Source organism: Lycorma delicatula, chromosome 2 (assembly GCF_047948215.1).
Source record: "Lycorma delicatula isolate Av1 chromosome 2, ASM4794821v1, whole genome shotgun sequence".
Classification (NCBI taxonomy): domain Eukaryota; kingdom Metazoa; phylum Arthropoda; class Insecta; order Hemiptera; family Fulgoridae; genus Lycorma; species Lycorma delicatula.
Genome location: NC_134456.1, coordinates 50,686,191 through 50,712,715, shown reverse-complemented (window position 1 = coordinate 50,712,715; position 26,525 = coordinate 50,686,191). Strand labels below are relative to the sequence as shown.

Genomic DNA, 26,525 nt, shown 5'->3' with positions numbered 1-26,525 from the left:
AAGACTGGAGCAGGAAGTGTAAACAAAAAATTAAAGTACCCTTTTCAGTTGTAAAATTATTTATTATATTTTCAACTTAGTAGAAAATAATAAAATCTAATTATATATATATTGTAACATAAAATTTGATTTTTTTAATATATAGTACTCCTCAATATTTCCCCAGTTGATCATCCGATTTCTTAAAAATTTTATCAGATTCAGTTGAGTAATAATTAAGCTACCATATCAAATTTAATGTTAGTAGATTTAATCTTTGAAATATCAGGCATATACAGGCATATACACGCACGCGCGTGGATTTTTTTTTAACAAAGATTTTTTGTATTTTTGGACTCAGATTACCTCAAACAGAAATGGAGAAATACAAAAATCCATGGAGGTCATTTTTTAATCAATAATAACAGTATCTCTTTGTTATGTACGATAAAAACCAGAATGAATCAAGCGGTCTCTGAAGTACCCAACGTTTTATAAAAAAAAACATATTATTTTGGTATTAATATTATTAAAAATATTTCTGAATAATAATATGATTATATTGCTAATACCTTTGGTCTTGGCGGCTTCGTAGTCCGGTTTGCAAACAAGCTTTCTATCTTCCATCAGGTAGAACTCGTCTCCGGTATTCAGCTGACGGCTGCACATAACGCAAGCGAAGCACTGCAGATGGTATACGAAATCCTGAGCTCGTCTCACCACTTGCGTCGGGGGTATTCCCTGCTCGCACCCGGCACACTTGGTGCCGAACCTCCTGCGCCACCCGATCATTACACTACAATATATTATACATTACACTAACAACATAAACTAATTACAGGTAGCTGTACACGTGCGTCTATCTCTTATTTTTTAGATCATACCTGAATATGGGTATCTAATTAGGCAAATTTAAAACAAGTCGGGACTTATATTTATAAAGTTTTTTGAAAATATTAGATATAATCGTTCAGCCTGTGCGCACGATCATATAATATTTGAGCAGTCAATTTGATTGGGTAAACGGCAAGATAATTTATGCTATTAACTTTAAAATGATTCTTAAAGTGGTTAAGACCGTATTCGATATTCTACCTCCCCGCCAGTACGTATGTTGCTAAGAGACGATAATATATAAAATAACATAAACGTATGTTTGTCATTTATTCTACTCGTGCAAATATTAACACGTTTGTAATTTTGTTTCTCCACACCTTTTTATATAATTTTCTCTCCTTTTTGTTGGATTCGATCAATTGTTAGATGGTTCAACGTAATTTATTTAATTTATTTTTTCCTTTTTTGTTACTCATAATTACCTTTAATAGTTATTTCATTGAGGGTCGTTTTCTTACGGGCGCTACCCATGTGTAAAATATAATTAATATTATGGTTAATTAATTATCAGTTAATCTATGATCGAGTTAAAAATATGTACCTCACTTAATGTAGTGGAATCCCTTCAATCTTTAAATCTTTAAATATAATAGAATTCGGTTCATATCTTTCCTAACATACAAGAGAATATGACACATCATCATAACTTTATGTATTTAGCAAACTTTAAAATTAGTTCATATCATTACTATATTAATAGGAGCAGGAATTTTTAACAACCTCCGAATTGTTATTGTCACCAATAATTTTCGGAAATATTTATTAATAATATTATTGTGTCTGGTGTTTAACGTAAAATACACTTTAAGTTATCTAATCAAAGCATTTTACGACATAGTAATTAAATATAAGGTTAGGGCCATAATATAAATAGCAACAAATCTTTTAATGACGGTTTCAGTCAACACTAACAACAATCTGACGAACAGGTTTTGTAAGCTGTTCAAAAGGTTACTTGTAGCAAGGACTTCCAGCAGGAAGTTGAGGCAAGAGGAGGTCTGAGCGACATGCAATACGGCTTCAGGCGGCAAGGTCGTTCTACGACGGACGCTGCAAAGCACATTATAGATTTGACAGAACGGGCTGCCAGTGGGACTCGGCGTTTCAGGAGTATTCCGGATGTAATACTCCTGGACGTCCAAAATGCTTTAATGCTATTAGTTGGGCCTCCATTTCAGAGCCCTGGAGAAATGGCGCATTTCTCCGTACCTTCAGCGAATTTTACAAAGATATCTCCAGCGCAGAAAGGTGGTGTACGAACTGGAAGACCAACATCTGTCTTTCGATATATAGTGAGGGGTTCTACGGAACTCGGTTGTTGGGTCAGTTTTGTGGAATTGAGGGTGTAATTGGCCTGACTTAATCCGAAGGAGTCTCAACAATCGCATATGCCGACGATTTAGCTCTCGTAGCAGTTGCCTCGAGTGAAAGAGATGTTATCTCGAAAGCGATTCGTTCAGTAGTCATTGTTGACGAGTGGTTAACTAAACAGGGTTTGAGTTTATCTCCCCGCAAAACTAAAGCGGTAGTCTTGGTTGGAAGGAGGCGGCTAGAGCCTATGCGTTTCGATGTGAAGAGGCACTTCATAATTCCGGACAATGAAGTAAAATACTTGGGTTTCTGGATCGACCGTAGGCGTTCATTTTCTGCACATGTCGGCCAAGTTGCGAAGAAGGCTGAGAAGACCGTCCGGGCTCTGAATAGGTTACTCACAAATGTGGGTGGCCCTAAATCTTCCAGGTGTAAAGTATACGCACATGTAATATAATTCTTTATGGGATTCCTGTGTGGAAAAAAGCCATGAGTTCGAAGAAAAATGTACGTACATTGAAGAGTTTACAGAAGAATATGACCTTGAGAGCGTGCCCCGCATACAGGACTGTCTCGGCTGAGGCAGTCTTTGTTATAGCAGGAACACCACCAGTCGAGTTGCTTGCTAAAATGAGATGCGCAACTTATTCAGGTATGAAGAAAAGCGAGGCGTACGACCTCTTGTTAGAGCGATGGCAGGTTCGATGGAGTAAAGCTTTCACCGGTGCGTGGACTAGACTCTTTATCAATGAGGTTAAGCCATGAGTCCTAAGGGGATTTTGTGAGCTCGGTTACGAGCTCACACAGTTCCTGACGGGCCACTGCTGTTTCCATCAATATCTTCACTAGTTCAAGAGTGGATGATAACGCGTGTCCATATTGCGGAGAGCTGGACGACGTGGAACTCGTTGTGTTCCACTGTTTACGTTGGGAACCCTTGAGGCATAATTACAGAAATCTAGGTCTTCTCACACCAGAGAAGATGCTTTACAACGAAGAAACATGGGATTCCATCTCTCGTATGGTCTCTCGTGTTATTAGGAGTAGGAGTCAGATGCGAGGACAGAATAGCCTGAGAAAGTCCTAAATATTCCAGCTGCTAGGTGAAGAATTAGACCGGAGAGCGAGGGGGATGGACAGCCTCCTGCGGAGCCGTAGTTCGTTCGCGCTTGCATGGATGGGCTACGGTGATGATGCACGAGGACTCTCGTACCCTTGAGCCTGAAGGCACTCCTCGGGGCTTAGAGTGCTTCATTGTGGCTTGGCCACGGTGGGGAGAAGTGGTGAGAGAGGAGTTTTAGTCGGTAGGGTGTAGGTATACATACGCTCTTAACAACATTTAGCGGAACCTGTGCGAATCCGACACTGCCCCATTTATGGGGCGTGCGTAAATGACATTTCTCTGACTCATCAATAACAAAAAAAAAAGCACTACAACAATAACGACCTTTATGATTTTTTGTTTTCAAGCACTAGTAAAATAATAAATGTTAATAAAGAAAAAAAAACAGTTACAAAATCAAGTAAATATACACAAAAATAATTTTAAAAAGAGATCAATTTAAATAAACGCTCGAGTAATCTTTTTTCTTTAATTACCATGTATTAAGTTGGCATAAATTGAACAAAAAAGAAGAAAAACTGGACTGGCAACAACAACCTACTAACCTTAATTTGGCATTTACTTTAAAATATCTAAAATTCTCATATACAATTATTGAAAGTAGTAGTCATTACTTCCTAAAGTGCATTAATTATTTAGAAAGGATACACAACAAAGTTAATAATATTTAAACTGTTTATATCATTTCATTCCAAACTTTACTAACAATTACAAAATCCATAAAGTTTTTTTCAGATTATTTAATAAAAATAAATTTCTTAATATAAATTATGATAGGTAGACTTCCAGTAATTGTCAATTTTTCGTCAACAATTTTAGATATTTTAAATAAATATTAATTAAAACAGCCTTTTCATAGATATTTGTAATTATAAGAAAGTATAAGTATTTTTTTGTACCACTGTTCGAATTCGGTTACTGATTAAATAATATAGCGTCATTGAAAAACTAAAGATTAGTTAAGTAAATTTTTGCATGAAATTTTATAATAAATAAAAAATGTACTCAGAAGCTAGATCAACACATCGCAAGATGTCTGAAAGAAATCTAAAAAAATTGCCCCTCTTCCCCGTCAGTAACACTTTTTTTAATAACTGACTAAACGATTGTGTTAAAAAAATAATAATCGTAGGTTTTATGTGTTATTCTTAATATTAATTTTTTAAAAGAAGCTGATAGATGTGTTTCGATTTACGTCTATTATTATGAGGAGATATTACGTCTATTTGATTATATATTTTTCCATTTCAAAAAATATATATGAAAATATAAGAAACCAAGTAACCAATCTCAGGATTTGATAGATTGATTTAACAAAAATAACTCCAAAGTTCAAATCAATCCAATTAACGAATTTGGAAGATCCAGTTAAAACGTGGGTAGCACCCAATAAATGGGAAAGAACACAAGTCACTGGCGTTTCTTATAATTTACTATCCTTTTCTGCAGTTCGTTTTGTAATTCCGTTTATAAAAGAATGTATTAGGCAGACGACATGTCCTAAATATGAAAACATATCAGGAGAATGAGTTCTTCCTACTTTTAATCCCTTATGAGTAGGGTAAAATTAATCAATAGGTTTTTTTTTATTTAATTGCCTTAGGAACGAGATTTCATTGGTTTACTGGATGTTTAAACATTTTAAAGAAACAAATAATCATAATAGAAGTGAAATTACACCCGTATTAATAAAAACAGGCTACATTTGCATAACAATTTTATGCAAATACTTAGAGGGTCTATTCGTGAAGATTCTGTGAAAACCGGATATGCCTAATTTTGATCGATCACCATACTCTCGCTTCTATATAGCTATATCTTCACTATAGCTGCTGTATAGACGGGAAAGTAAAAGTATTAATGGCATTTGACATACATTTCAATTCAGTTTACTAAGCAAAGTTGTGACAGTATTTGATACATTTCAAAATTATATTTTTTAAATACAGAGCGTTCGAAAAATCGCTATAAGTATGCTTTAGAATTATGTGGTGCATTCTGTTCTTTCGGCGTTAGGTTGGTTGCCCTGTGGGATCGTTGGGCGTTGCTCAGTAATAAACTAAGAGTTGTTGAGTTGTGATTGAACGTGCTTCGTTTCGTTTCGTTTATCGGAATCAACAGTTGCGAGTAATGGTTCTTTCGGTTGAGGAACGCATTTTTCTCGTTGAACACTTTTTTCGTGAAGGTGACAGTATATTGATTTAGTGAAGCACCAAGTTTTCTGAAAAGTTTCCAAATACTCCTGTTTCTCACCGCAATGCATTTCGAATTCTTATAGAAAAATTTCGGGCAACAGGCTCTGTTGAAGACGATGATCGAAGTGAAAGACCACTTAACTAAACGAACAGAAACCGCTCGATATTTCGGCTACGACCGGAAAGTCCATCAAAGTCAATGTGTAAGTTAGCACAGCAGCAAGCTATCGGTCTTGCCGGCCTCCGTGGCGCGAGTGGTAGCGTCTTGACCTTTCATCCGGAGATCCTGGGTTCGAATCCCGGTCAGGCATGACATCTTCACACGCTATAAAAATTCTCATTCATCTCATCCTCTGAAGCAACTAACGGTGGACCCAGAGGTGGGCTTTCTAACGCACATAAAGCTGTAAGAAAATAACTGAAACTTTACCCTAACAAAGTAATAGTTGTTCAAGAACTCAAATCTACAGATCATGTCAAAAGACTAAATTATTTTCAACGGTTTAAACGTTTTATCGATTAAAATTCCATAGGTATCCTCGACATTAGGTTTTTTTACAGATGAAACGCGGTTTCGTCTTGGAGGGTATATTAATTCACAAAATACACGACTGTGGTCGACAACTAACCCTCATGAATTACACGAACAATATTTACGCAAAGCGGAAATTGGAGTCTGGGTCAGTATAAGTAGAATGCGTAGTGTAATTTAAGAATTAGATTTAAATTAACTAAAATAAAATAATATTAAATAAAATTAAAAAAATCTCTGTTAATAATATTGGGCTTCCCGAGGGGACTACGCGTGAGGCTGGAGTGGTGATGTGATGCGAAGAACTCGTGTGGGACTAGACCGATCATCACCATCAACCGATAACAAATGGGATGTCCCTGAGGCGCTGTTTTGGGAAGTGCAATGGGGTGCTCTTATAATATCTCTGCAAACGATTGCCCGATTTTCAAAATTCAAACGGGGTGTTTGCTAGTGTAATACAAAATCAGGATGGAACCAAACCGAACAAAAATTGACTGATATACTCAGAAATGGACTTATTACAGGACTGCCCAAAAAGGAGTGTAATGTATTTAGGGTATATGTATGTGTATTTGTTCCACCGTAGCAACTCAATGGCTGAAACGATTTAGATGTATGACCCCGCGTTGGAATTGTATGTCACTGGGAGTGTCATAAGCTATATAAATATGTATATGTTTAGAATTAAAAAATTACAAAAAAAAAGTTATACTATATACAAAATTGTCATCCGCTCGTCTTTATCCTTTATTAGAAATTATCCTATATTAAAGAGTAATGCTTGTCAACAATGATTTTTTTCCAGTCGTTTTTTTTTAATATTTAACTCTTGTTACTGTAATTAAAATGCTGCATAGTAATTAATACTCCAGCTATGTACGGGCATATTGAAGGGCATTTTTATTTTAACATTTGTTATAAGTAAAGGATTTTGCAAAAATATTGAAAAATAAAAATTCATCAAAATAATAAATCGTGTTTTTATTTACGTGTTAACTAAATACGTTTCGTTATTTATTGGAATACAATAAAATATTCCAATAAATAACTTAACGCTAATTTTTGTATCCCGAGGAATCTGTTTACGTTTATGGCCGAAATCTAACAAAACTGAGTTTTTTCTATTCTATAAACATCATGAAATAATAAATTTAAATTGAATCAAACTTAAACTTTAAACTTTAATCAAACTTTTCTTTATCTTCACAAAAAGGATATAAAATGGAAAAGTTATCGCCAGTAACTCGAAATTCAATAGATACATTTAAAATCACGTGACGAATGATCTTTTAAATTTGAAAAAAGTCGTGAATTCGTGAATTATAAACAGCCTTATGAAGGCCTTCAGAATCAAGGATCTAAAATAGGCTCTTTTTTAAAATTAAATTAAACGAAACCTCTTAAACAAATTGTCTCAAAAATCTTTAAAAGAAATCAGAAAGACGTATATGAGAACATGCTAAATTTTTACATACACTTTATAAAAATGTGACAATTCATTTCCAAAATCGTTTATTCTCAATCAGACCGAACTTAACATTTAATTGGTAAGTAGTCATAACAGAGGAACAAATACAAAGTGTTTTTGGCACAATTATGCACTTCTCTTTGCTGGATAATAATATTTACCGGCACTGCTACCGTATCTTGAGGGAAATTGGTATTTTCTTACTTCTCACACAGAATGCAATTTTTGATAAAAAATAAGAGAACATAAATTACAATTATAATTATTATTTTGTTAAATTCTAAAAGGCGATTATTTCTTCTGCTAGCAGAAAGTTGAAAATTTTATAAAATTTCAAACGAATCTTTCTCTTTGTGCTAATGTCTATTTTTATTTTTTATACATATGCTAAGGTTGTATTCTATCAAATTTTTTTACGTTTTCACATTTTAACAATTCTTTACTTTGTTCCGATAATCAAAATTTTAAAAAGTGAATGTTGTAGAGTAACAAATATCCTTGTAAATTCTACAAAATATGGATCAGGATTACATACTTACTTAAAAATAGGTAAACGTTTTAATGTACAGATAAAAATTTCAACTTAATGAATCTAGATTACTTTTTTTAATTGAATTATTATAACGAGGAAATTATTTTCTTCTTTCAAATAAAAATACATCGTATACAAGATTACTCGACTTTTAATTTTCAAATAAATATTTAAAATTGAATGTTAGAGATAAAATTAGAAGAAACACTGAAAATGCTGTACTCATTGTCGGAGAGAAATTAATATTTAAAATAAAGAAGAAAACAAAAGCTATTAAATGTTGACAGATATTATTTATTAGAAGAATATAGTTCATCAGAAGTGGAAGCAGTTTATTATTTTATTACTAAGGGGAATTAGATTATTTTTAAAAAATTCTTAAAAGTATTTTTTTTTGGAGTACAGCGCTTTATAGTAGTGAAATGTGTACAACAGAAAAACCAGACAGAAAAAAGAGAATTGTCTTTTGAATTGTGATATTACAAGTGGATATTTTATTAAGATGGGTGGATTAATTGAAATGATTAGGTTTTAAAACAGAAAGATGAAAGTTTGTGATAAATTCCAGTAAAAAGTAAAAATGTTGGGCCAATAACTAAGGAATCTGAGAGTACTTGATTTAAAACCGGAAGGAAATGTATAATTAACATTAGAAAATAGGAAACAGATAATAATCGAGGATTTAATTTTTAAATAATAAAAACCGAAAAACGAAAGAATTAGAGAACTGCATCAAACAAATGAAATTAGGTGACTGACTGATGCAAAATTAAACGTCAATAATTTTTTATCGGAAAAGCCTTTATTACCAACGATATATTTTAACCTCTTCAGTTATTATGTTTAGTATTTTTGAATGTTTAAAAAAATAATACTTTGATTTTTTATATAAACATTGTACTAATTTCACTAGTTTATTGTTAATTGATTTTCTCTGATGCCTAGGCCTACTACTCACTTGAAAAAGTCTTCCTTGCAAAACACCATTCCGTTTCGAGCAAAACACTTGTCGGTCAGCTGCCCGCCACACTCGCTACATTTGAGGCATCTGGCGTGCCACGTCCTTTCCAGTACTTTCAGTATGAACCTGTCTAGTATCAACTCGTGACAACCTCCGCACTTGGGAATGCTAGCTGTAAACAGAATTTCAATTTCATTAACATCACATGTGTTATTATAATACTAATGTAAGTTGTACAACTGGGCATTATAACATATCTTTACGAAATTCTCAGCTACGGGTAAGCTGTGGATTGTCCTAATAATAAAAATATTTAATGAATATAAATTTATACTGTTACTCGACTGCAATAGGTAACAGCATAGCCAGTCTTGCAGCTCAGTTGCTTCTGAGAATTGAAAATTTATTCACATGTATTTCTCGATCTTTCTAATTAAAAAAAAAAAAACATTCAAGAATGGGTCCGCTTGAATCTTGTGAGGGTAGATTTAGAAGACGGACTCTATTCCTGTTCAGGGTTTACTCTTAAATGGATATGTGTGTCATTGAACCATACATAACGTAGTCTTTAAAATAAACGTAAACAATTTACCGCGTTTGACAATCCAGTATGTATATTGTGACGACTCAAATTTGTTTAGGCTGATAAACCGTCCTTTTTTATTTTTATTGAGGTTTATTATTATTAGTAGCTGCACGGCGTGCGTAAGGCACGCCTCTGCAGCTAGAGTCTCCGGCAGGTTGCCCCGGCGGGCGGCGTCTCGGAATGGGACTATTAGATGTCCAAAATTGATTACCTCTTGTATAAAAATATTTTTTTTTTTATTAATGAAAATTAAATGATGAAAGTTAAATTATAAATTTAACTCTATAAATTGATACCAACGAATCGGGAGTCATCGGTACAGTCCGGTGCCTACTTTTAGGTTATATTTAATTATTTTATGAAGAAAAACAATAAACAAAAATATATGTAAAAAAAAAATTGTTATAACACCACTCTTAAATTAAACGCACTTTAATAATTTTAGAACGGTATCTCAGAATGGATTTGACAACAAGCTTTGATGGTGATATGTTAAGATTATGTGAAAGTCGTAGCACAGCTTCAAATTAAGAATTTGATTTTTTGGCAATCCTTTTTTATGCGTGATGAGTGGCCTAAAGACTGGGGTGCTGCAGCACCATCAAAGCTTGTTATCAGATCCATTCTGAGATTCCGTCCTAAAAAATTTTTTTTGCATTTTAGTGCGTTTAATTTAACAGTGTGGTCTTTTAACATTTTTTTACGTATTCTTTATTTTCCACTTTTTAGTGCATTTAATATAAGAGTGGTTTTTAAATTTTTTTTTAATATATATTCTATTTTCTACGTTTTAGTCTTCATAAGTTTATACTTTACAGCTGCGCTTGCGCACAGGTTTGAGTGTATTTAGCGAAAGATCGGATCGATATGTTTTACGGTGGATGAGTGCAATCAAAACATAGGGCTAAACGATTTAATTTCCGAATAACAAAGATCCGGTCGATCAAGAGTGTACTCGATTTGTTAAACAATTAGCGCTCGACCTGCTGATACAGACGCCTTTTGAATCGGACGCACACACAGACACACATAAAATACTGTTTAATAGGGTAGGATTTTCTAACGAGAATGTACTGTATTTTTTTTGTATTACTTTATAAGAGGTGAAGCTATTTAATTTGTTATAAGCTGATTTATTTCAGCGTTGTCTATATTTCAAAATGGAGTAATGATAGTAAGTTTCCTGAATATTTTCTAAACATCTGATTAGATTTAGTCCCAGTTATTTTTTCACATATTTGATTATCAATTTGCGATCTAAAAATGTTTTCTTGTTTTAAAATATAAGTGAAGTTGTAATTGTGTAAGAGATTCTAAATTTTTTTAACCAGAAAGTAAAGGGATAGTTGGTGGTTCATTATTTAATACTTAAAATGTATAAATTATCATGTAGTAATCATTTTTTTGTTGTTGAAAAAACACACACACACACACACACACACACACACACACACACACACACACTGAATATTTAATATAGAGATCTTTAAAACTTATAGTTACCTACATTTGCTATAGATTAGCAAATCTGTATTCATTTATTGATAAAAGAAAAAAGAGTACAAATTTTCAACTGTTTAGTTGCTTGTTTTATGTTTACGTTTTGAAACGTTTCGACTATCGAGCTGCGGGCAACAAAAAAAGAAAAAATCATAGGGAAAGTTTCTTAGAAAAAAAATTATTGTTAAAAAAAGAAATAATATGTACGATAAATTGTCGATGTATAATCAACTGAGAAAAATAAAACATTTAGCTTCGCTAGGTGGACTCATACCGACCGATATGCGGTAAATCCCTTACGTTTTTGCATCTATGAAGGTTTTTTGTCCAGCGACATATAAAACCAAACTGTGCTTAGCGATCACTTCGCTCTTTGAAAGCAAAAACTAGAACTTTGTTGTAAATGAGTTTCCACTTAGAGATAGCCGCAATACCTAGATTTAACTTTAAAACCACAAAATTAATTATTTAATGCTAATTGTACAACCTCTTTGAATAACTGTTTTAAAATAAATTTAATCTACAGTAATAAAATTAAAAAAAGACTTTCAATAAAACAACAGTTTTGGGTTTTTATTTTCTATTTCGCTAAACAAAAAATTGACCTACGGTAAACTTTTTTCTTATTGAGTTAATACATTTTTATCTACCACGAATCATTGTAAATGATTCAGGTTTGATCCTGAGATCTGACCTCATGAACCTAGTAGAAGATTTTCTTACTTTTACTTGACTTAAAGCAATCGTGATACTGGTGATCATTTGAGTTATATCTATAGCGTTGCATGGGATTAGTCTTTCAGATGCTGGATAGTAAGCCAACTTCATAACATGAAGAGTTACTGTAAAAAAATTCTGTTTTTTATATGTAAAAAATTTAGAGTTATTGGAATTAATTTGTTTAATCTAAAATGTTTCTTAAAACATAGACCTGAATGTCTAACATACTACTTGACTCCATAAGTTGCCCAGTTATCTCTGAAAATATATTTTATGAACGAGTAGTAAAACAATTGCTTCTGTAAGTTGTTTAGTAGGTAGTAGATCTAAAAAATTTTCATCCTCTGAAGAATTATCTAAACGGTAGTTACCGGAGGCTAAACAGGAAAAAGAAAGAAAGAAAGAAAGAAGTAGATCTAAAAAAAAACCGTGAAAAATAAACAAAATTGACTTCACAAACTTTTAAAAGGAAGAAGAAATTCTTCGAAGTGCGGGCAAAATTAAAAACAATTACCAATAATATTCTACAAAGATCGATGTCGACTTCATAGTTGAAATTTCAAGAACAATTTATTTAGCCCATTTCTTGTAGTCGACTTTATTTTATGTAAAAACTACATCGTATTTAAATTGTTTATTCGTATTTACCTATAAATGTAGAGTTATAAAAAGAACCGCCTGTGTGAAAAGGGTGTTCGCAAAAAACAAAAAAGTGTGAACCTGCATAATTATGAACATTAGAAAAGAAAAAAAACAAATACGTAAAATTAATTTTTTATATTAAATTGTTTGGTTTTTAATTCTTTATATTAAATTATTTATTTTTAGAAAAATAACAAATGACTATTTAAAATTGTATGTAAAAACATTTTTCCTATTAATCTCTTACTTTTATAATTTAAAGTGTTATTTGTACTTTTAAATATCATGAACTATTTTATACATTGTACCTTTAAGTAGTATATTCTTGTATATAAACAACCATACTTGTTTAAAAACTCAGAAACCGCTGAGCCGATTTGAATGATTCTTTTACTATTGTTTTTACAAAACTTTGAAGTTGGTTTTAGGTATAAATTTATCCTAATTATTTTATTACTACGTAAGTAGTCAAGCTTAAATAGAGAGAATGGTTTTGCAGCGTCATTTTTCTTGTAGCAATATTTTCAAGAGGTAGCTGCGCGGTTCTCAAAAGTGAAATTTATCAAAACTTCGAAGAACTATTTGGATATTTCATTTATAAAAATTGTGTGAACTGTTTTAAAAATTTTAGCCATTTAATAGAACATTTTATGGTACCACATTTTCTTAGGTAGGCAAGTGACATAACCTTTTTTTGCTGTCTATCTATTTACTGTAAATACAATTAATGTTTTGTTTACAAGATGTGTTTTATTTTATTTTCTTTTTGTTTTATATTGAAATTGAACTATAACGAATTTTGTTTCAATGGCCTTATTTATTTTAATTTGTATCTGGTATTATACAAGAAGGACATAACCTTTTTTAATTAAATTTCCAGAATTAACTTTCATTCGATTTAATCGCAAATTTTACAATTGAAATCTTAATGTCTGCTATTTTCACACTTGAAATAAGTAACAATGACTAATCTGTCTCGATTATAACAGTTTTCTAACATCTATTCGCCCAGGATACATTTAAAAAAAGGAAGTAGTAATACAAAAAAGTAAATCAATTTTTCTTCTAACAACAATTGTTCAGTAAACAGGCACATAATGCATTTTAGTAAAAATAAAAAAAAATTAAATTCTAAATAAGTTTTCTTTATATTTCGATTGGGTAAAGGGGTTACCCTACAATTTTTAAACGATTTACTAAACTGAGGATGTATACTACTAAAGAAATGAAAATTTACAAATGTAAATTTATAAAATTTACGTGAATTAGATCGAAACGATTTGTTTGTGCCATAAATATAGAAAAATAAATCAGTATTTGTTAAAAATACTGACTTTTTTCTTGTAGCCTCTTTCAGGCTAGAATATTCCTCAAATTAAAGTCTTATGATTTCCTCTAGCCACTCATTGTAAAAAAAAATTACTTTTCCGATAAATCGTTAACGTAATTAAGTTAAAATCGATTGTAACGTGTCTTTGTTATTATTTACCTTTTGCATTTTTTTAAAAATAAGACATTTTCATGATGGAGGTTACTTTAACTTTTATCAAGAGAGTAAACTATATTTTCCGCGCGCTCTTGTATATATATAAACATATTACGGAAAATTAAGCTATCCTAGTACATGTTTGAACTTTTAGGAATTAAACTAAACCGTTTTGCGAATTTCTTTTGTCCTTTTACTATTCTGCTTAAAATTATAAGTAAGTTTGTAAATTTTTGTAAGTACTCAAGAGGATAAATAATAACTTTAATTTTTATTATTGAATCCCTTTTATCACTGGACAAGAGGGATCTTTAGTTCTATTCAAATTGTATTAAAGTGCGGAAATAATGGTGCCAGTTTTCTTTTGATGTGTGCGAGATTTTTTTTAATGTAAGATGTAGTCCAAATTATAATCTCTGGTTAAGTATTGATAGGCCCAATTTTTAAAAATGTTTGTAATTTTTTTAAATAGGTTCAGCCATTATTAAATAATGTACGAACAAACATCTTGATATTAATGGTGAGAATTGTCTAATTTATCTTCGTTTTGTAGCAAGCGTGATTATTATTGTAAAGATAATCATATAACAAGATTGTTTTAAGCAATTTGTACATAAAATTTCAGTTTTATAAATCTGTAATTAGATGGATAACTTATTCTGAGTCCCTTTTAAAATTATACAATGAAAAAATACTCATGAGTTTTTCAATGTTAATTTTTAAGTACACTTAAATAAATTCCTTAATTACAGGCTATATTTATGAAATAATAAATTAATCAACTTACACCAAAGTTGTACTGGAAATCTTCTAAGTTCAAAATCGGGTGGAGCCGAACTTTGAGTTACGATCATACTGAAGATAAAGGAGAGATAAGATTTCGTTTAAGTAAGGCGACAACATTTCACCGTATTTTTTCACACATACCATTTAAGTAAGAATTTTTATGAAGTATAACACTCGCACCTTGCAATTATAGAACTCTTCTTTTCTGATCCACAAAAATTTCAATTTATCGACACAAAAATTATATAATTATGAATTATGACAATCCTATCATCATTTTATTAATTTTCTTACTAATAATTAGACCACTCTAGTAATTAAATTATTGCATACAATTAAAATGTTATTATGACATGATATTGCCCGAATTTTAGTACAAGTGAAAAAAACTAATTTAATGCTTTACATTATTTTAAGTGTCCCAAAAAAAATATCACATTCATAGGATTTGCTTAATATTAACTAATTTTTACTTTATTTTATTGAATATTTATTATCTTATCTTTAATCATATATTTAGAAAATCTAAAGAAAAATATTATTTAATTATTTTTATAGGTACAACTAAATTTATGACTTTACTGTTTTATATTTATTTTGAAAAAATCTTTAAAAAACATCTATCAAGTAACTTAGACTAGTTTTTCTTTTTAAATCAGTTTCAATTGTGCGTCAGCTGATGGTCATTGAAGAATTCATTTTTTCACTACTTTATTTTTATAACTTAAAAATTGTTTCTTTTTTATTAGTAGGTATTATTGTTTTAACTTCCTAGTAAAGAAAGGAAACAAACACCATATGTTGTAATAAATTGTTGAAATATCCGTTATGTTGAGTTCTAGTAGTATTTTTACCCGGTGGTTATAAACGATGACGACGCGTGTAGCGTTGATTTCCGTCCGATTTCGGGTACCGTACGCGCAGAATCCGTCTACACTATTTCACCACCGCTGCGCATAAACTGGATGGATTTGAACTGTGTACCGTCGGCCGCTGGTCTATCCCTTTCCATCCAAGAGAATCGATCGACAGTACCCCTCTATTTAGTTTCGTACGATTTTAAACCTTATAACCATCTTATTTTGTAACGACCAACGCTATTGGTCGATTTAATCTCCACCTTTCTCCCCACCTATTTTCTTTAGGATTTATTCCACCTCCCTATATAATCAACCGTAGAATACAATGCGACCTGGTGACGGGTCTTAGAGTCACGACCCTAAACAGACACGGTAAAAATTACAACTTATCAAACGGAATAAAAAAAAAAAAACAACCAGAAGATAATAATTATGCCGGTTTTTTTAACCCCAGCGAATTTTGAAACACAAAGAGTGGATTATATATATATATATATATATATAAATTCATTCGAAATTAATGCTTGTTCTTTTTATAACTTATTTAAATTATTATTCTAATTTAAATTATAAGTCAATATTTAATAAATAGTTAACTAATCCTATAATTTAATAATAATCTATGGATAAAAATTGCATTACACTTTTCTTTTTTTTTTTTTTTTTATTAAAATTATTAGCTGTAGCTAATGAAAACAAAAGAGCTAGGTATTTGAAAACATTTTAATTAATAAATACCTTATTGAGATCAACATAATTAAACATTACATAGATCATGCTAGGGCTGGTAGGTTTGCCGGCCTCCGTGGCACGAGTGGAAGTGTCTCGGCCTTTCATCCGGAGGTCCCGGGTTCGAATCCCGATCAGGTACGGCATTTTCACATGCTACTTGTAATTCATCTCATCCTCTAAAGCAATACCTAAAATAGGTCCCGGATGTTAAAAACAAAAAAAAGGGATGGTAAGTGAGCTATTCTATAAATAATAAAAAGGATCTCTGTCGGCTTCCGTGACACTAGTGGTAGCGTCCCGGCCTTCCCATCCGGAGGTCCCGGGTTCGAATCCCGGTCAGGCATGGCATTTTCACATACGCTACAAATCATTCATCTCATCCTCTGAAGCAGTATCTAACGGCGGATCTGCAGATTAAAAAATAAATAAATAAAATCTGGTCCAGTATTTCCCTGGAAGGGAAAGATCAAAGAAAATGAGGAATCTCAGAACATAAAAATAATAATATAGAATCAAATAACAATCTAGAAGGAATTTAAAAAAAAATTTATTATTGTCAAATAAATTCTACTGGCCTTTTTGTTCCTGTAGTAATTTTTTTTACGAAATTCCTTAATTTTTAATTATAAGTAGCGTAAATATACTTACATTCGGATTCGTACGTATATCATTTAAAATGCGCAATATAGTTAGACAGATTAAAATTTATAGGCTTAAATCGATTCTGATAAATTTTTTATTTTCTCCCTACACCTAGTTCCCATATTTTGAGATATGATTTTTTTGGCAATATTTATAAAATACTAAGGACAGCAAGAAAAAAGGTTTTCCTATATTTAGCTTGTCACTTCCTTCGATGTAAAACTGTATAAGACTTTAACTAGCCTACCAAATCTTCTTTCTTATGTAACAATTATTAGTTGATCTCATCTTTTTATAAACACATTAAATTATATTTTTTTAAATATCCCTTTTCATACGAATCTGTCATCTTTATTTTGTCTTCTGTTATGTCGCTGTTGACAGTAGCAGTTTTCATCTGGCATATTCCTGTACGTAGACTTTCTACTTGAAATACTCTTCATTATTCTCTCCAACAGGATGAATAAAATGAGACAGAAAATTATTATTAATCAAAAAATATCTTAAAATAGGATAGTTAAATTGAAAAAAAAAAAAAATAATTGCATGTATTATTTATGGAGACTCATCTTTGATATAGTAGGATTTAGAATGTGAAAAAAATTTAATATCTGTAAAGTGTAATGTTTCGGATTAAAAATCAATATTTTTACTCCAGTTGCGATTTTTGAGTATTATTAATATGTGATCAAAATACGGAAGCCCTTGAATTTATAAACAGGACTTTTTTTATCTAATGTGCACAAAAACAACTAATTTTTCCCATTTTTTAAAAGTAGACTAATTCCAAAAGATGATCGGTCGTTAATATTGTGTTATCCGTAATTTTTTTTTCACTAAAATCATTCTTTGTTGAAACGCTAATTCATGGAATAAAGACATAAACTCTAAAATGTTTAACCTGGAGTATAATTTAGTATTTGACTTCCACAATTCTAATTGAGTATTATCAATTTTGATATGTAGTTTTATGTATATTCGCTGATGTTGAACATCCCATTACATTGATTTTTTCGTTTTTATTCAATTCCGAAATTCCTGGAAGTCGGTTTTCTGAAGCATTACAGTTCCGGTAGATCGGTAACAGGCTACTTAGAACTTTCGATGCTTTTGAAACGATGGGTGTGCTGTAAGTAACAAACAATCCTACATCTTTGAAAAAAATTTTTATTGTTAAAATAAATTGGGTCAGATTTATTGTGCGACTGTTAAATTTTTTATTTTGCTTTTGAAATAAATTACCATTTTTAATTTAAACTATAATATAACACTTTTTAAGTACTTTCTTTCTTTTTGTTGTAGTGATCTGATTTAAATTTATTTTAAATTATATTTTCGAACTAAATTTGCGAATTGTTTATTAAAAATTGTCTTCATATTTGTTTTGATAAATTAGTTTAAATTTCTGCTAACTGTAATGTATGATTTTTTTATTTGTGGAACATCCAATTTTTAAGAAGCTTGATAAAAGAAGTCATTATGGTATTTATTTAAACTTCCTGTAAAATAACAAAAAATCGTTTTCTTTTTAAGACAATCCGAGCAAAACCATTTGTACGCCCAAAATGTAAATAAAAACGCCCATAAATGTATATTCTGGTTAATTGTAATTTTAGATCTAAGCATGAACGGATCTGTATGGCAACTTTACACTCGGCGTAAGTAAGCCGCTCAGATGGTTAAAATTATTTCTATAAATCTGATGACATCACAAGTATAATTTCTTCTCGTGGTATGTTTATTCATATTTTCCAATAATGTTCTATCAAATAATCGAAGATGTGTTTATTTAGAAGAGTGTTAGGAATAGCTTGGAAAGAGAGAATCAAGAATGAAAAGGTTATCGTAGAATGCAATAAAAAAAGAATTAATAATGATAACAAAACGCATGCAAATTACAATATTTTTATCATGTGATGAGACGATTAACTATGTTATTTAAAGCCCTAATTAATTTCAAGAATGATAGCGTCTCGGCTCTTCATCAGGAAGTCCCGGGTTCGAATCCGATCAGGCACATCATTTTTCATACGCCACAAAATTCCATTTCCATACCCCACGCTCAAGCTTCAAGTTTATGTGGCAATATCATCAAAACCAAAAAAAATAAAAAATAAAAAAACATCTATTTTTATTGCAACATAAACAAAACTAGTACTGCGCTGTCCTCTGGATATCTTACTTGCAATGTTTTTCGGGGTGTACAAATCTTGCACTGGAACAAATGCTTAATAACCGTCCTTGAAATACTGAAAAGAGACTACACTTGTAATTTAGAATTTATATACTACACTTGTAATGACGGTCGATATTCATATACGTTTTTGTGGGAATTCTTCTTTCCTTCACTCTTCTTTTTCTATTCTGTTGTTATTCTAAATTATGGAACTATGCGATTACCATACTTTAGTGAATAAAGAGCCCTATCTTTACTGGATTCCCGGATAGCATTTTTTAATAGTTATCATGTTGAGAAACCCTTTAAAAATATTTAAACGATTATAACATTGTTATTAAATATAGTTAAACAGTAATTTCTTACACTATATTTTGAAGAAGTAATGGTACATTGAAGTTATAATGTCGAAAAAAACAGCTAAAACAGATAACTAGTTTTATTGTGCATAATTTTCCGTAATTATTCTTACAAGTTTCCAGATAATAGGATAAAAAATAAGTTTTGGTTGATAAAAATAATTCTGAAAAGAACAAGTTTAATTTTCAGTAAAACTCATTTTTTCTATTTAGTGGTTCTTAATATATAACTATATAAAAATTGTTGTGTATACCATATAATGTTATCAGATATGTAAGCGTGAATACATTTTTATATTAATTTATACTCAGGACCTCCTTGATATATTAATTCTTTTATTATTTATTTTCAGGACTAGGATTGCAAATTCAGTTAGAACTCAGAGCTTTATTTAAACAAAATGTTACAAAAACATTAGTGTATAAAATTCTAAATTTTGATCTGTATAGTTTTTAATTAACTGTGTTATTTGAAGCAATGTTGATTATTTATGATGTTAGATTAAAATACTAACCATGAAATATTTTCATATAAAAATTTTTTATACTAAAAAAAAACGTTTTTACAGTACGTAATAGTGACTACTCTTTATGCGTAAATTTTTTTTAGCTATTTTAAAAATACAAAAATAAGGAAAGGTTTAACCGGAAGGAAATTTGAATCTATAACATACAGATTACTTAATCTTAAGTAGTTAGTTTCGCCCACCCGAAATGGATTAACATTTTTCGAGGTCAATGGATAAAAATCCATTAATAAGCCTCAAGATTATAGATACAGATAGATATAAAAGATAAAATATATTTTTTTTACTTGCTTGTATGAAGTAAAGGAAGTATTATGATCGCGAAAAATTTCGGTTTTCAGATTTCAACGGAAATATCCATTTTGACCATCCCTGAATCCATTTTGAATAGCTTCGGCGTGACGTCTGTACGTACGTATGTCTCGCATAACTCAAAAACGATTTGAATAGAATGTTGAAATTTTGGATTTAGGACTGTTGTAACATATAGTTGTGCACCTCCGCTTTTAATTTAAAATCAACTGAACCAAAAGTGTCCAAAAAAGCCCAAAATCCAAAAAATATGGAATTTGGGACTTTTTCTTAATTGCAGTAATATGCCCTCCTTTTGAACGATGTATCATAAATGGTATTTATGTTCATTCGTTCCAGAGTTAGAGCCAAATAAAAGTTTAATTAATGAAATATTTGGATCTTACAAGTGGAAAGCACAGCTATTCAAATCCAACTTCATCTTTTTTTAAAATTTTTTAATCTAAATAATACTGAGTTATTAATAATTATTAACTTCTGATTATAAAAAAAATTTACAATAAATAATAACAATAAGAAAGAAAATATGAAAAATATCAGAAGTTATTAATGAAATAAAATTTTACGTACTTTTTATTTAAAAAAATATGTATATGTAATTTAATAGGTGTACTGGGAGTCATTTGGTGTTCACATCAGATTTTTTTAATTACATGAATTAAATTTTATTTATCTGAAGTTATATTTGTCACATTTGAATACGGTTTCGATTTGTTTATATGTTGCATGCTTTTTTATGTTGTATTGTTTTGTTTGAATAATTCGGTAAAGTTAAGTAATATAAAAGAAATATTTATTTGTACCCTAATTTGAAATGAACAAGGCTCTATTGGGACCGTAGCTTTGCTTTGCAGGTAACTTATGAGACGGGATTTTTTGTTTTTTGTTTAATATTAATAAATTTTTGACAGTATCACATAAATAAAATAGACATTTTTTAGCAGTTTTATTCCGTGAAACAGCATTTTAGGGTAGGATATATATATTTTTTAGTATTGGTTTACGAGTAAATCAGTTTTTTAGTTAGCCTAAATAGGAATTATTTATTGATAATTAACCATTGATTTTTAAGTCTTATACCGTATTGTAAAATTAAACTAAAAATTGATTTTTGTATTTTTGCTGGTAATATGTTTTCCTAGATAGTATTTTTTTTTTTCATATTCAGTACTCTTATAGTATTCAAATTCAGTTTTATGTGAATACTATATATATATATAAACACACAAATACTAGTGTGTGTGTATAAGGTTGGTTGGTAATGTAAGCGAGAGAGATAGATAGAGTTACTCGTTTTTTGTGCTTGTTATCTGGTAAAAGTGGAATAATTAAAACCATTTATACGTGAGGATGAGAGGATATGATATACCATTGAATGCAGTAGCCCCACGTTTAGCTTAAAATGAAACTTTTCATTAACCGCAGTTCAAATATTTACTTTTAAAATATGTAATGCGGTAGACTATAAAAAGCCGAAGCTGATTAAAAATTGGGTGGATTGCGAGGTTTTTTTTTCTAACTGTAACGTAGGGCTCTTTTTACTTGACTTTTATTCTGTTCCCCAGCCTTACTAGTATATAAAAAAAATTAGTAGGATGAGGAAGGTCGGTCGGGTCGGAAACAATCAGAGCCGGTGAGACGAATGAATGTTGCCGTTGGTGTACTGTATACGCTTCTATAATTATTTGCAGCTAATAAAAAATTCATCGGCAATTACGTTTTACAAAAAGGGTAAATATACAAAGAACAGGAGCGATATTAGTTCATCTCGATGAATAAGAAAGAGATGCGAAAGAGAAAAAGAAGGGGGAAAGTAAAAAGGAAGAAAAGAAAAAAGAAAAAAGAGAGTGATCTCGATGGGAGGTTCGTGTGGGGAAAAATCGTGGCAGTTAATGAAATTTTGACGTCCCTTGGGCACAGCACGGGTCGGTTGTACGCCGCACACTCCGGTCGCTATTGCTGAGTGAAATTTATGTTTGTGCCCTGCTTCCCAAACCAAAACTCCCCCTACCGGTAACGCTTAAACCGCTCGTACGCACGCATTTATCCTCGCACAGTTTAGTGTAAAAAAAATATTACTTTTGTGTGTGCGTACCCTTGTACGTGTAAAATTTAATGTTGAACTGAAAATTGAAAGGCCTTTTAATGACTATCATGTGTCATACGTGCTTCGTTATCGATTATACAAAAATATATCACAAGAAAAGAAACTACTGCAATGTAAACTATCCAAAGTACAGCTATATTAATATTTAAATAAACTTATGATAATATTGTAAGTAAAAATAATATTAAAAATATTAAAATAAAATATTATACAATAACTTGATTATTAACCAAGACATACAATGCTGTACATTAGTAGGGTTTTGTACGAAATAATTTCCTTTTGTTTATAAAAAAAAAATGTATTAACAATTTTTGAGGAAATCCTAGACTTGCAGAAATGCAAAGAGAAATACAAGTAGGATGTAAAAAATTAACGTTACGAATAAAAATAATCCATACATTCATTATAGCCGATTTTTGGTAAATTATTTAGACGTTCTATCAAAATAGTCAGTTAATAGATTGTCTTCAGTTTGTAAGAAGAATTAAAAAAAAAATCTATTTTTGATTACTGGATTATTTAGTGTTGAAATGGTTGTAGGAGCCTGCATATAGGCTAATGAATAATATTTAAAAATTTAACTGATGCAAATATAGATAAACTATTTAAAAATATTAATAGACAATAAACGCTCCAAAATTGTTTAAAAACACAAATTTAAATAACTAAAAAGTAATAAAGTTAAAAAGTTGGAAGGAATAAAATTTAAAAAAAATCAGAAACTTATGAAAGAGCATTAAAGTATTTCTATCAGTGTTCATAAAAAAAAATATTTATTAAAAACTATGCAGTGTTATTAACAGTTCATGTAGAAAACATGAAATTAGCTAAAAAACAGTCTACCAAAAACTTTGAACTCGGAATAGCTCTTATGTAGAACTTCTTTCTTTTTCTGTTTAGCCTCCGGTAATTACCTTTCAGATAATACTTCAGAGGATGAATGAGGATGATTTGTATGAGTGTAAATGAAGTGTAGTCTTGTACAGTCTCAATTCGACCATTCCTGAGATTGTGGTTAATTGAAACCCAACCACCAAAGAACACCGGTATCTACGATCTAGTATTCAAATCCGTGTAAAAATAACTGACTTTACTAGGACTTAAACGCTGGAACTCTCGACTTCCAAATCAGCTGATCTGGGAAGACGCGCTCACCACTAGACCAACCCAGTGGGTTTTTTTAATGTAGAACTGGATTATTGGATTGATGTTGTATTTAGCACCTAAATTTTTATTAAATAGGAAATACTTATAGCGTTGAAGGTCCATGCATCATTATCCTTCTAGAGATAAATTTTTATCTATTAAGGGGAATGTGTATTAGGGCGTCGTAGCCAGTCCGAGTCCTGAATTTACGTGGTTTTCACCGTATTAGAGCTAATTTTGTGCTTAAAGTTGGATTGTCTAAGACGATATCTTTTACTATTAGTCAAAAGTTATTTTTCGTTTTCACTGTTTAAATGCAAGTGGAAATAATCTTTTTTAAGCGTTTTCTATTCATTTATTAATTATTATTATTATTATTCTATCGTTAATTTATCGTCCATACTTATATTTAAACTTTATTTTTTATACTTAGCATATCTAAATCATTCTTTAATTTATTTTTAAGTTTGAGAACTGTTGTTTAAAAGTCAAAATACGTATTTATAATTTTACAATTTTTTTTTTATAAAATATTTTTATCGATATTTTGAAGAAAAGTACGGTATTAGTTTCAGTCGTATTGTGTGAATTGAGGGGGTTGGAAATCAATTTTCTTTACATTTTTAGGTATGACGAGTACAAAAAGATCATTCACTTAAATTGGGGTTTCCATTAAAGGGTATATCACGATGTTCTCCCGGGATTATCGTTACTTATTCTACTCGTGAAAATAATGGAAAACATTCATATAAATATATGTCCTAAAATGCTCTGTTTGCGAGTTACGGCTAATGAAAGCTATTGCTCAGATTTCAGCACCCCCAGTGAAATGAGGTTGTACTGAAATTTTAAGGACGTTAATTAAGGGGTAGTGTTAATGGTTTCTTACCTTTTTGACATGAAAAATCGAATAAAATAGATCCCAGAACTGTAACTGCAGTAGGGTTTGAGAAATCCGGGACGAAAACAAATAAATTGGGGTGAAAAACCGTGTTTTTTATGTTTACTGTCAATAACTTTGTTAAATGGGTAAGTAACACACAGAACTTTAAAAAAAAACTTGTAGAAAGTTTAGCCCTGAAAAAAATGTTGTAAGATAAGTTGAATAAAACAAAGAAAAGTTAGAAAAATTCGAAATTATTTAGAAACAGTACATTACTGATACACCCTTTAAAGCAAACCCCAATTTAAGTTAAATCTTTTTTTGTACTCGTCATATCACAAGAGTAAAGAAAAAATTCATTTTCACCTCCCTCAGCTGACACCATGCGACAGAACTTATACCGTACGTCTCTTCAAAATGTTGATAAAACAATTTTATAAAAAAATCGTAAAATTTGACGTAAGTATTTTTACTAATAAACAATTAACAATACTCAAACCAAAAAAATAAATTAAAGAATGATTAAGATATGATAGGTATGAAAAATAAAAAAGAAAATAACCCCCACAGGGGGGGCCTCAACTTTTGAGGCCTTGGGAAGTGGCATCCCCACGGCCCCGAGCCCCTGCAGCCCTCTACACATCAGGCTGCAGGTCACTCATTCAGCAAACATACTCATCCTACATTACACAACCTGGTCAAGAACTCTTCAATTACATTTACTTCTCCAAGGATACGACACGATCACCGACATCTACTCTACGAATGTTAACACTTTCTTTAAAGTACACCACATGACACTTTCAGTGTAACACTTAAAGATTTGCGGTTGAAACTCAAGGTGTATGCAACTGTGCCGAAGATTGAGTGGCTCTGCAAGGTGAGTCGCGAACGGTGCCCTCCAGGAACAACGGCGCACTCTGTTGTATGAAGCAACAACAGAGCCTTCTTAGTTCATACTCTGTTGTATGAAGCCCTAGCCCCAGTGAGCGGTGCACTTCCGGGGTGGTCATTTAATTCGCCGGTACGCGTGGGACGACTTATGGAACAAAATTAAATTACTTTACACACTAAGGTGGTTGGCGGTCCATTTGAAAAACCCCGCCACCCCATTAGAAGAACAAGATCAAGGCAGATTCCCAGAGACTAAGGAAAGATAGATTCTCAAAGATTGAGCTGAAAGAGAAGAACATGGAAGGGAGTGGTTGAATTCTCCTTATCAGCCTGAGAAATCGGATGAACATTAGAATACCGTAACTATGGAGACACCTGAAGACCAAACTGGAGGGAAAACGAACATGGACGTGTAGGAGCACTCAATAAACGGTTCAGTAACGTCTTACCCGGAAACAGGCGGGAGACTTTCGAAGAAACGGATGGAACCCCACTGGCTGAGAGACTAGTAATGCTTCCACGCCCACTGACCAAAAAACAGAGAGGTACTGGTGGTGGTACCCCGACCAGACAGCCGCAATTAATCAAACATACGGAAAGAATGATAGAAGTTATAGACGAACTCTTGCAGTTATGCTTAGCTGATCGATTCTCAACAGAGTCGGTCGGTTCGTTAGCTATAACATTACGACGCCGGGCCAGGGATGTGGTGGCAGCAACCAAAAAGACGCACGCCGGAATGAGTAAGACATCGACTAGGGACAGTGGAACGATAAAGTTATCAACCCAAACAGAAGATAACGGAGTAAAAGACGGAGAAGGCCTAAGGAATACGGAGACACATAACTACCAGGTATCAACGATTCTGGACGGAGGCAGTGAGGAAGACCTTCAACGAATCATCCGGCAGCCTTGGAAGAAAGGACTGTTCCGATGTGTTACGCCCCAGAATAAACCTCCTTAGATATTTTCACGAACGACAGTGTTTTTCTCACAGAGAGGACGTTGAGAGAGGTCGGAATTTACAAACCTAATTCAGAAAGTAACTCCGATAGTGGGAGCATGGCTGGCCGACGGTGGAGGCCCCTGGAGGCACGATGTTTGAAGGCTCTCGACAAGTAGAGGTATTCTACCCAGAAGAGGAGAATATGAACTAAACGATG

At 31.6% G+C, this 26,525-nt stretch overlaps 1 protein-coding gene across 1 annotated transcript in view; it reads right to left on the bottom strand.

Moving 5' to 3' along the window:
• Positions 1–26,525, bottom strand: part of Lim3 (Lim3 homeobox protein) — a 141,924-nt gene that overhangs the window by 10,179 nt on the left and 105,220 nt on the right. The window contains exons 2-3 of the mRNA XM_075357547.1: positions 8,999–9,173; positions 552–754 (exon numbers count right to left, since the gene is read on the bottom strand). Of these exons, the coding sequence (XP_075213662.1) occupies positions 552–754; positions 8,999–9,173 (378 nt within the window). The remainder of the gene's footprint in view (positions 1–551; positions 755–8,998; positions 9,174–26,525) is intronic.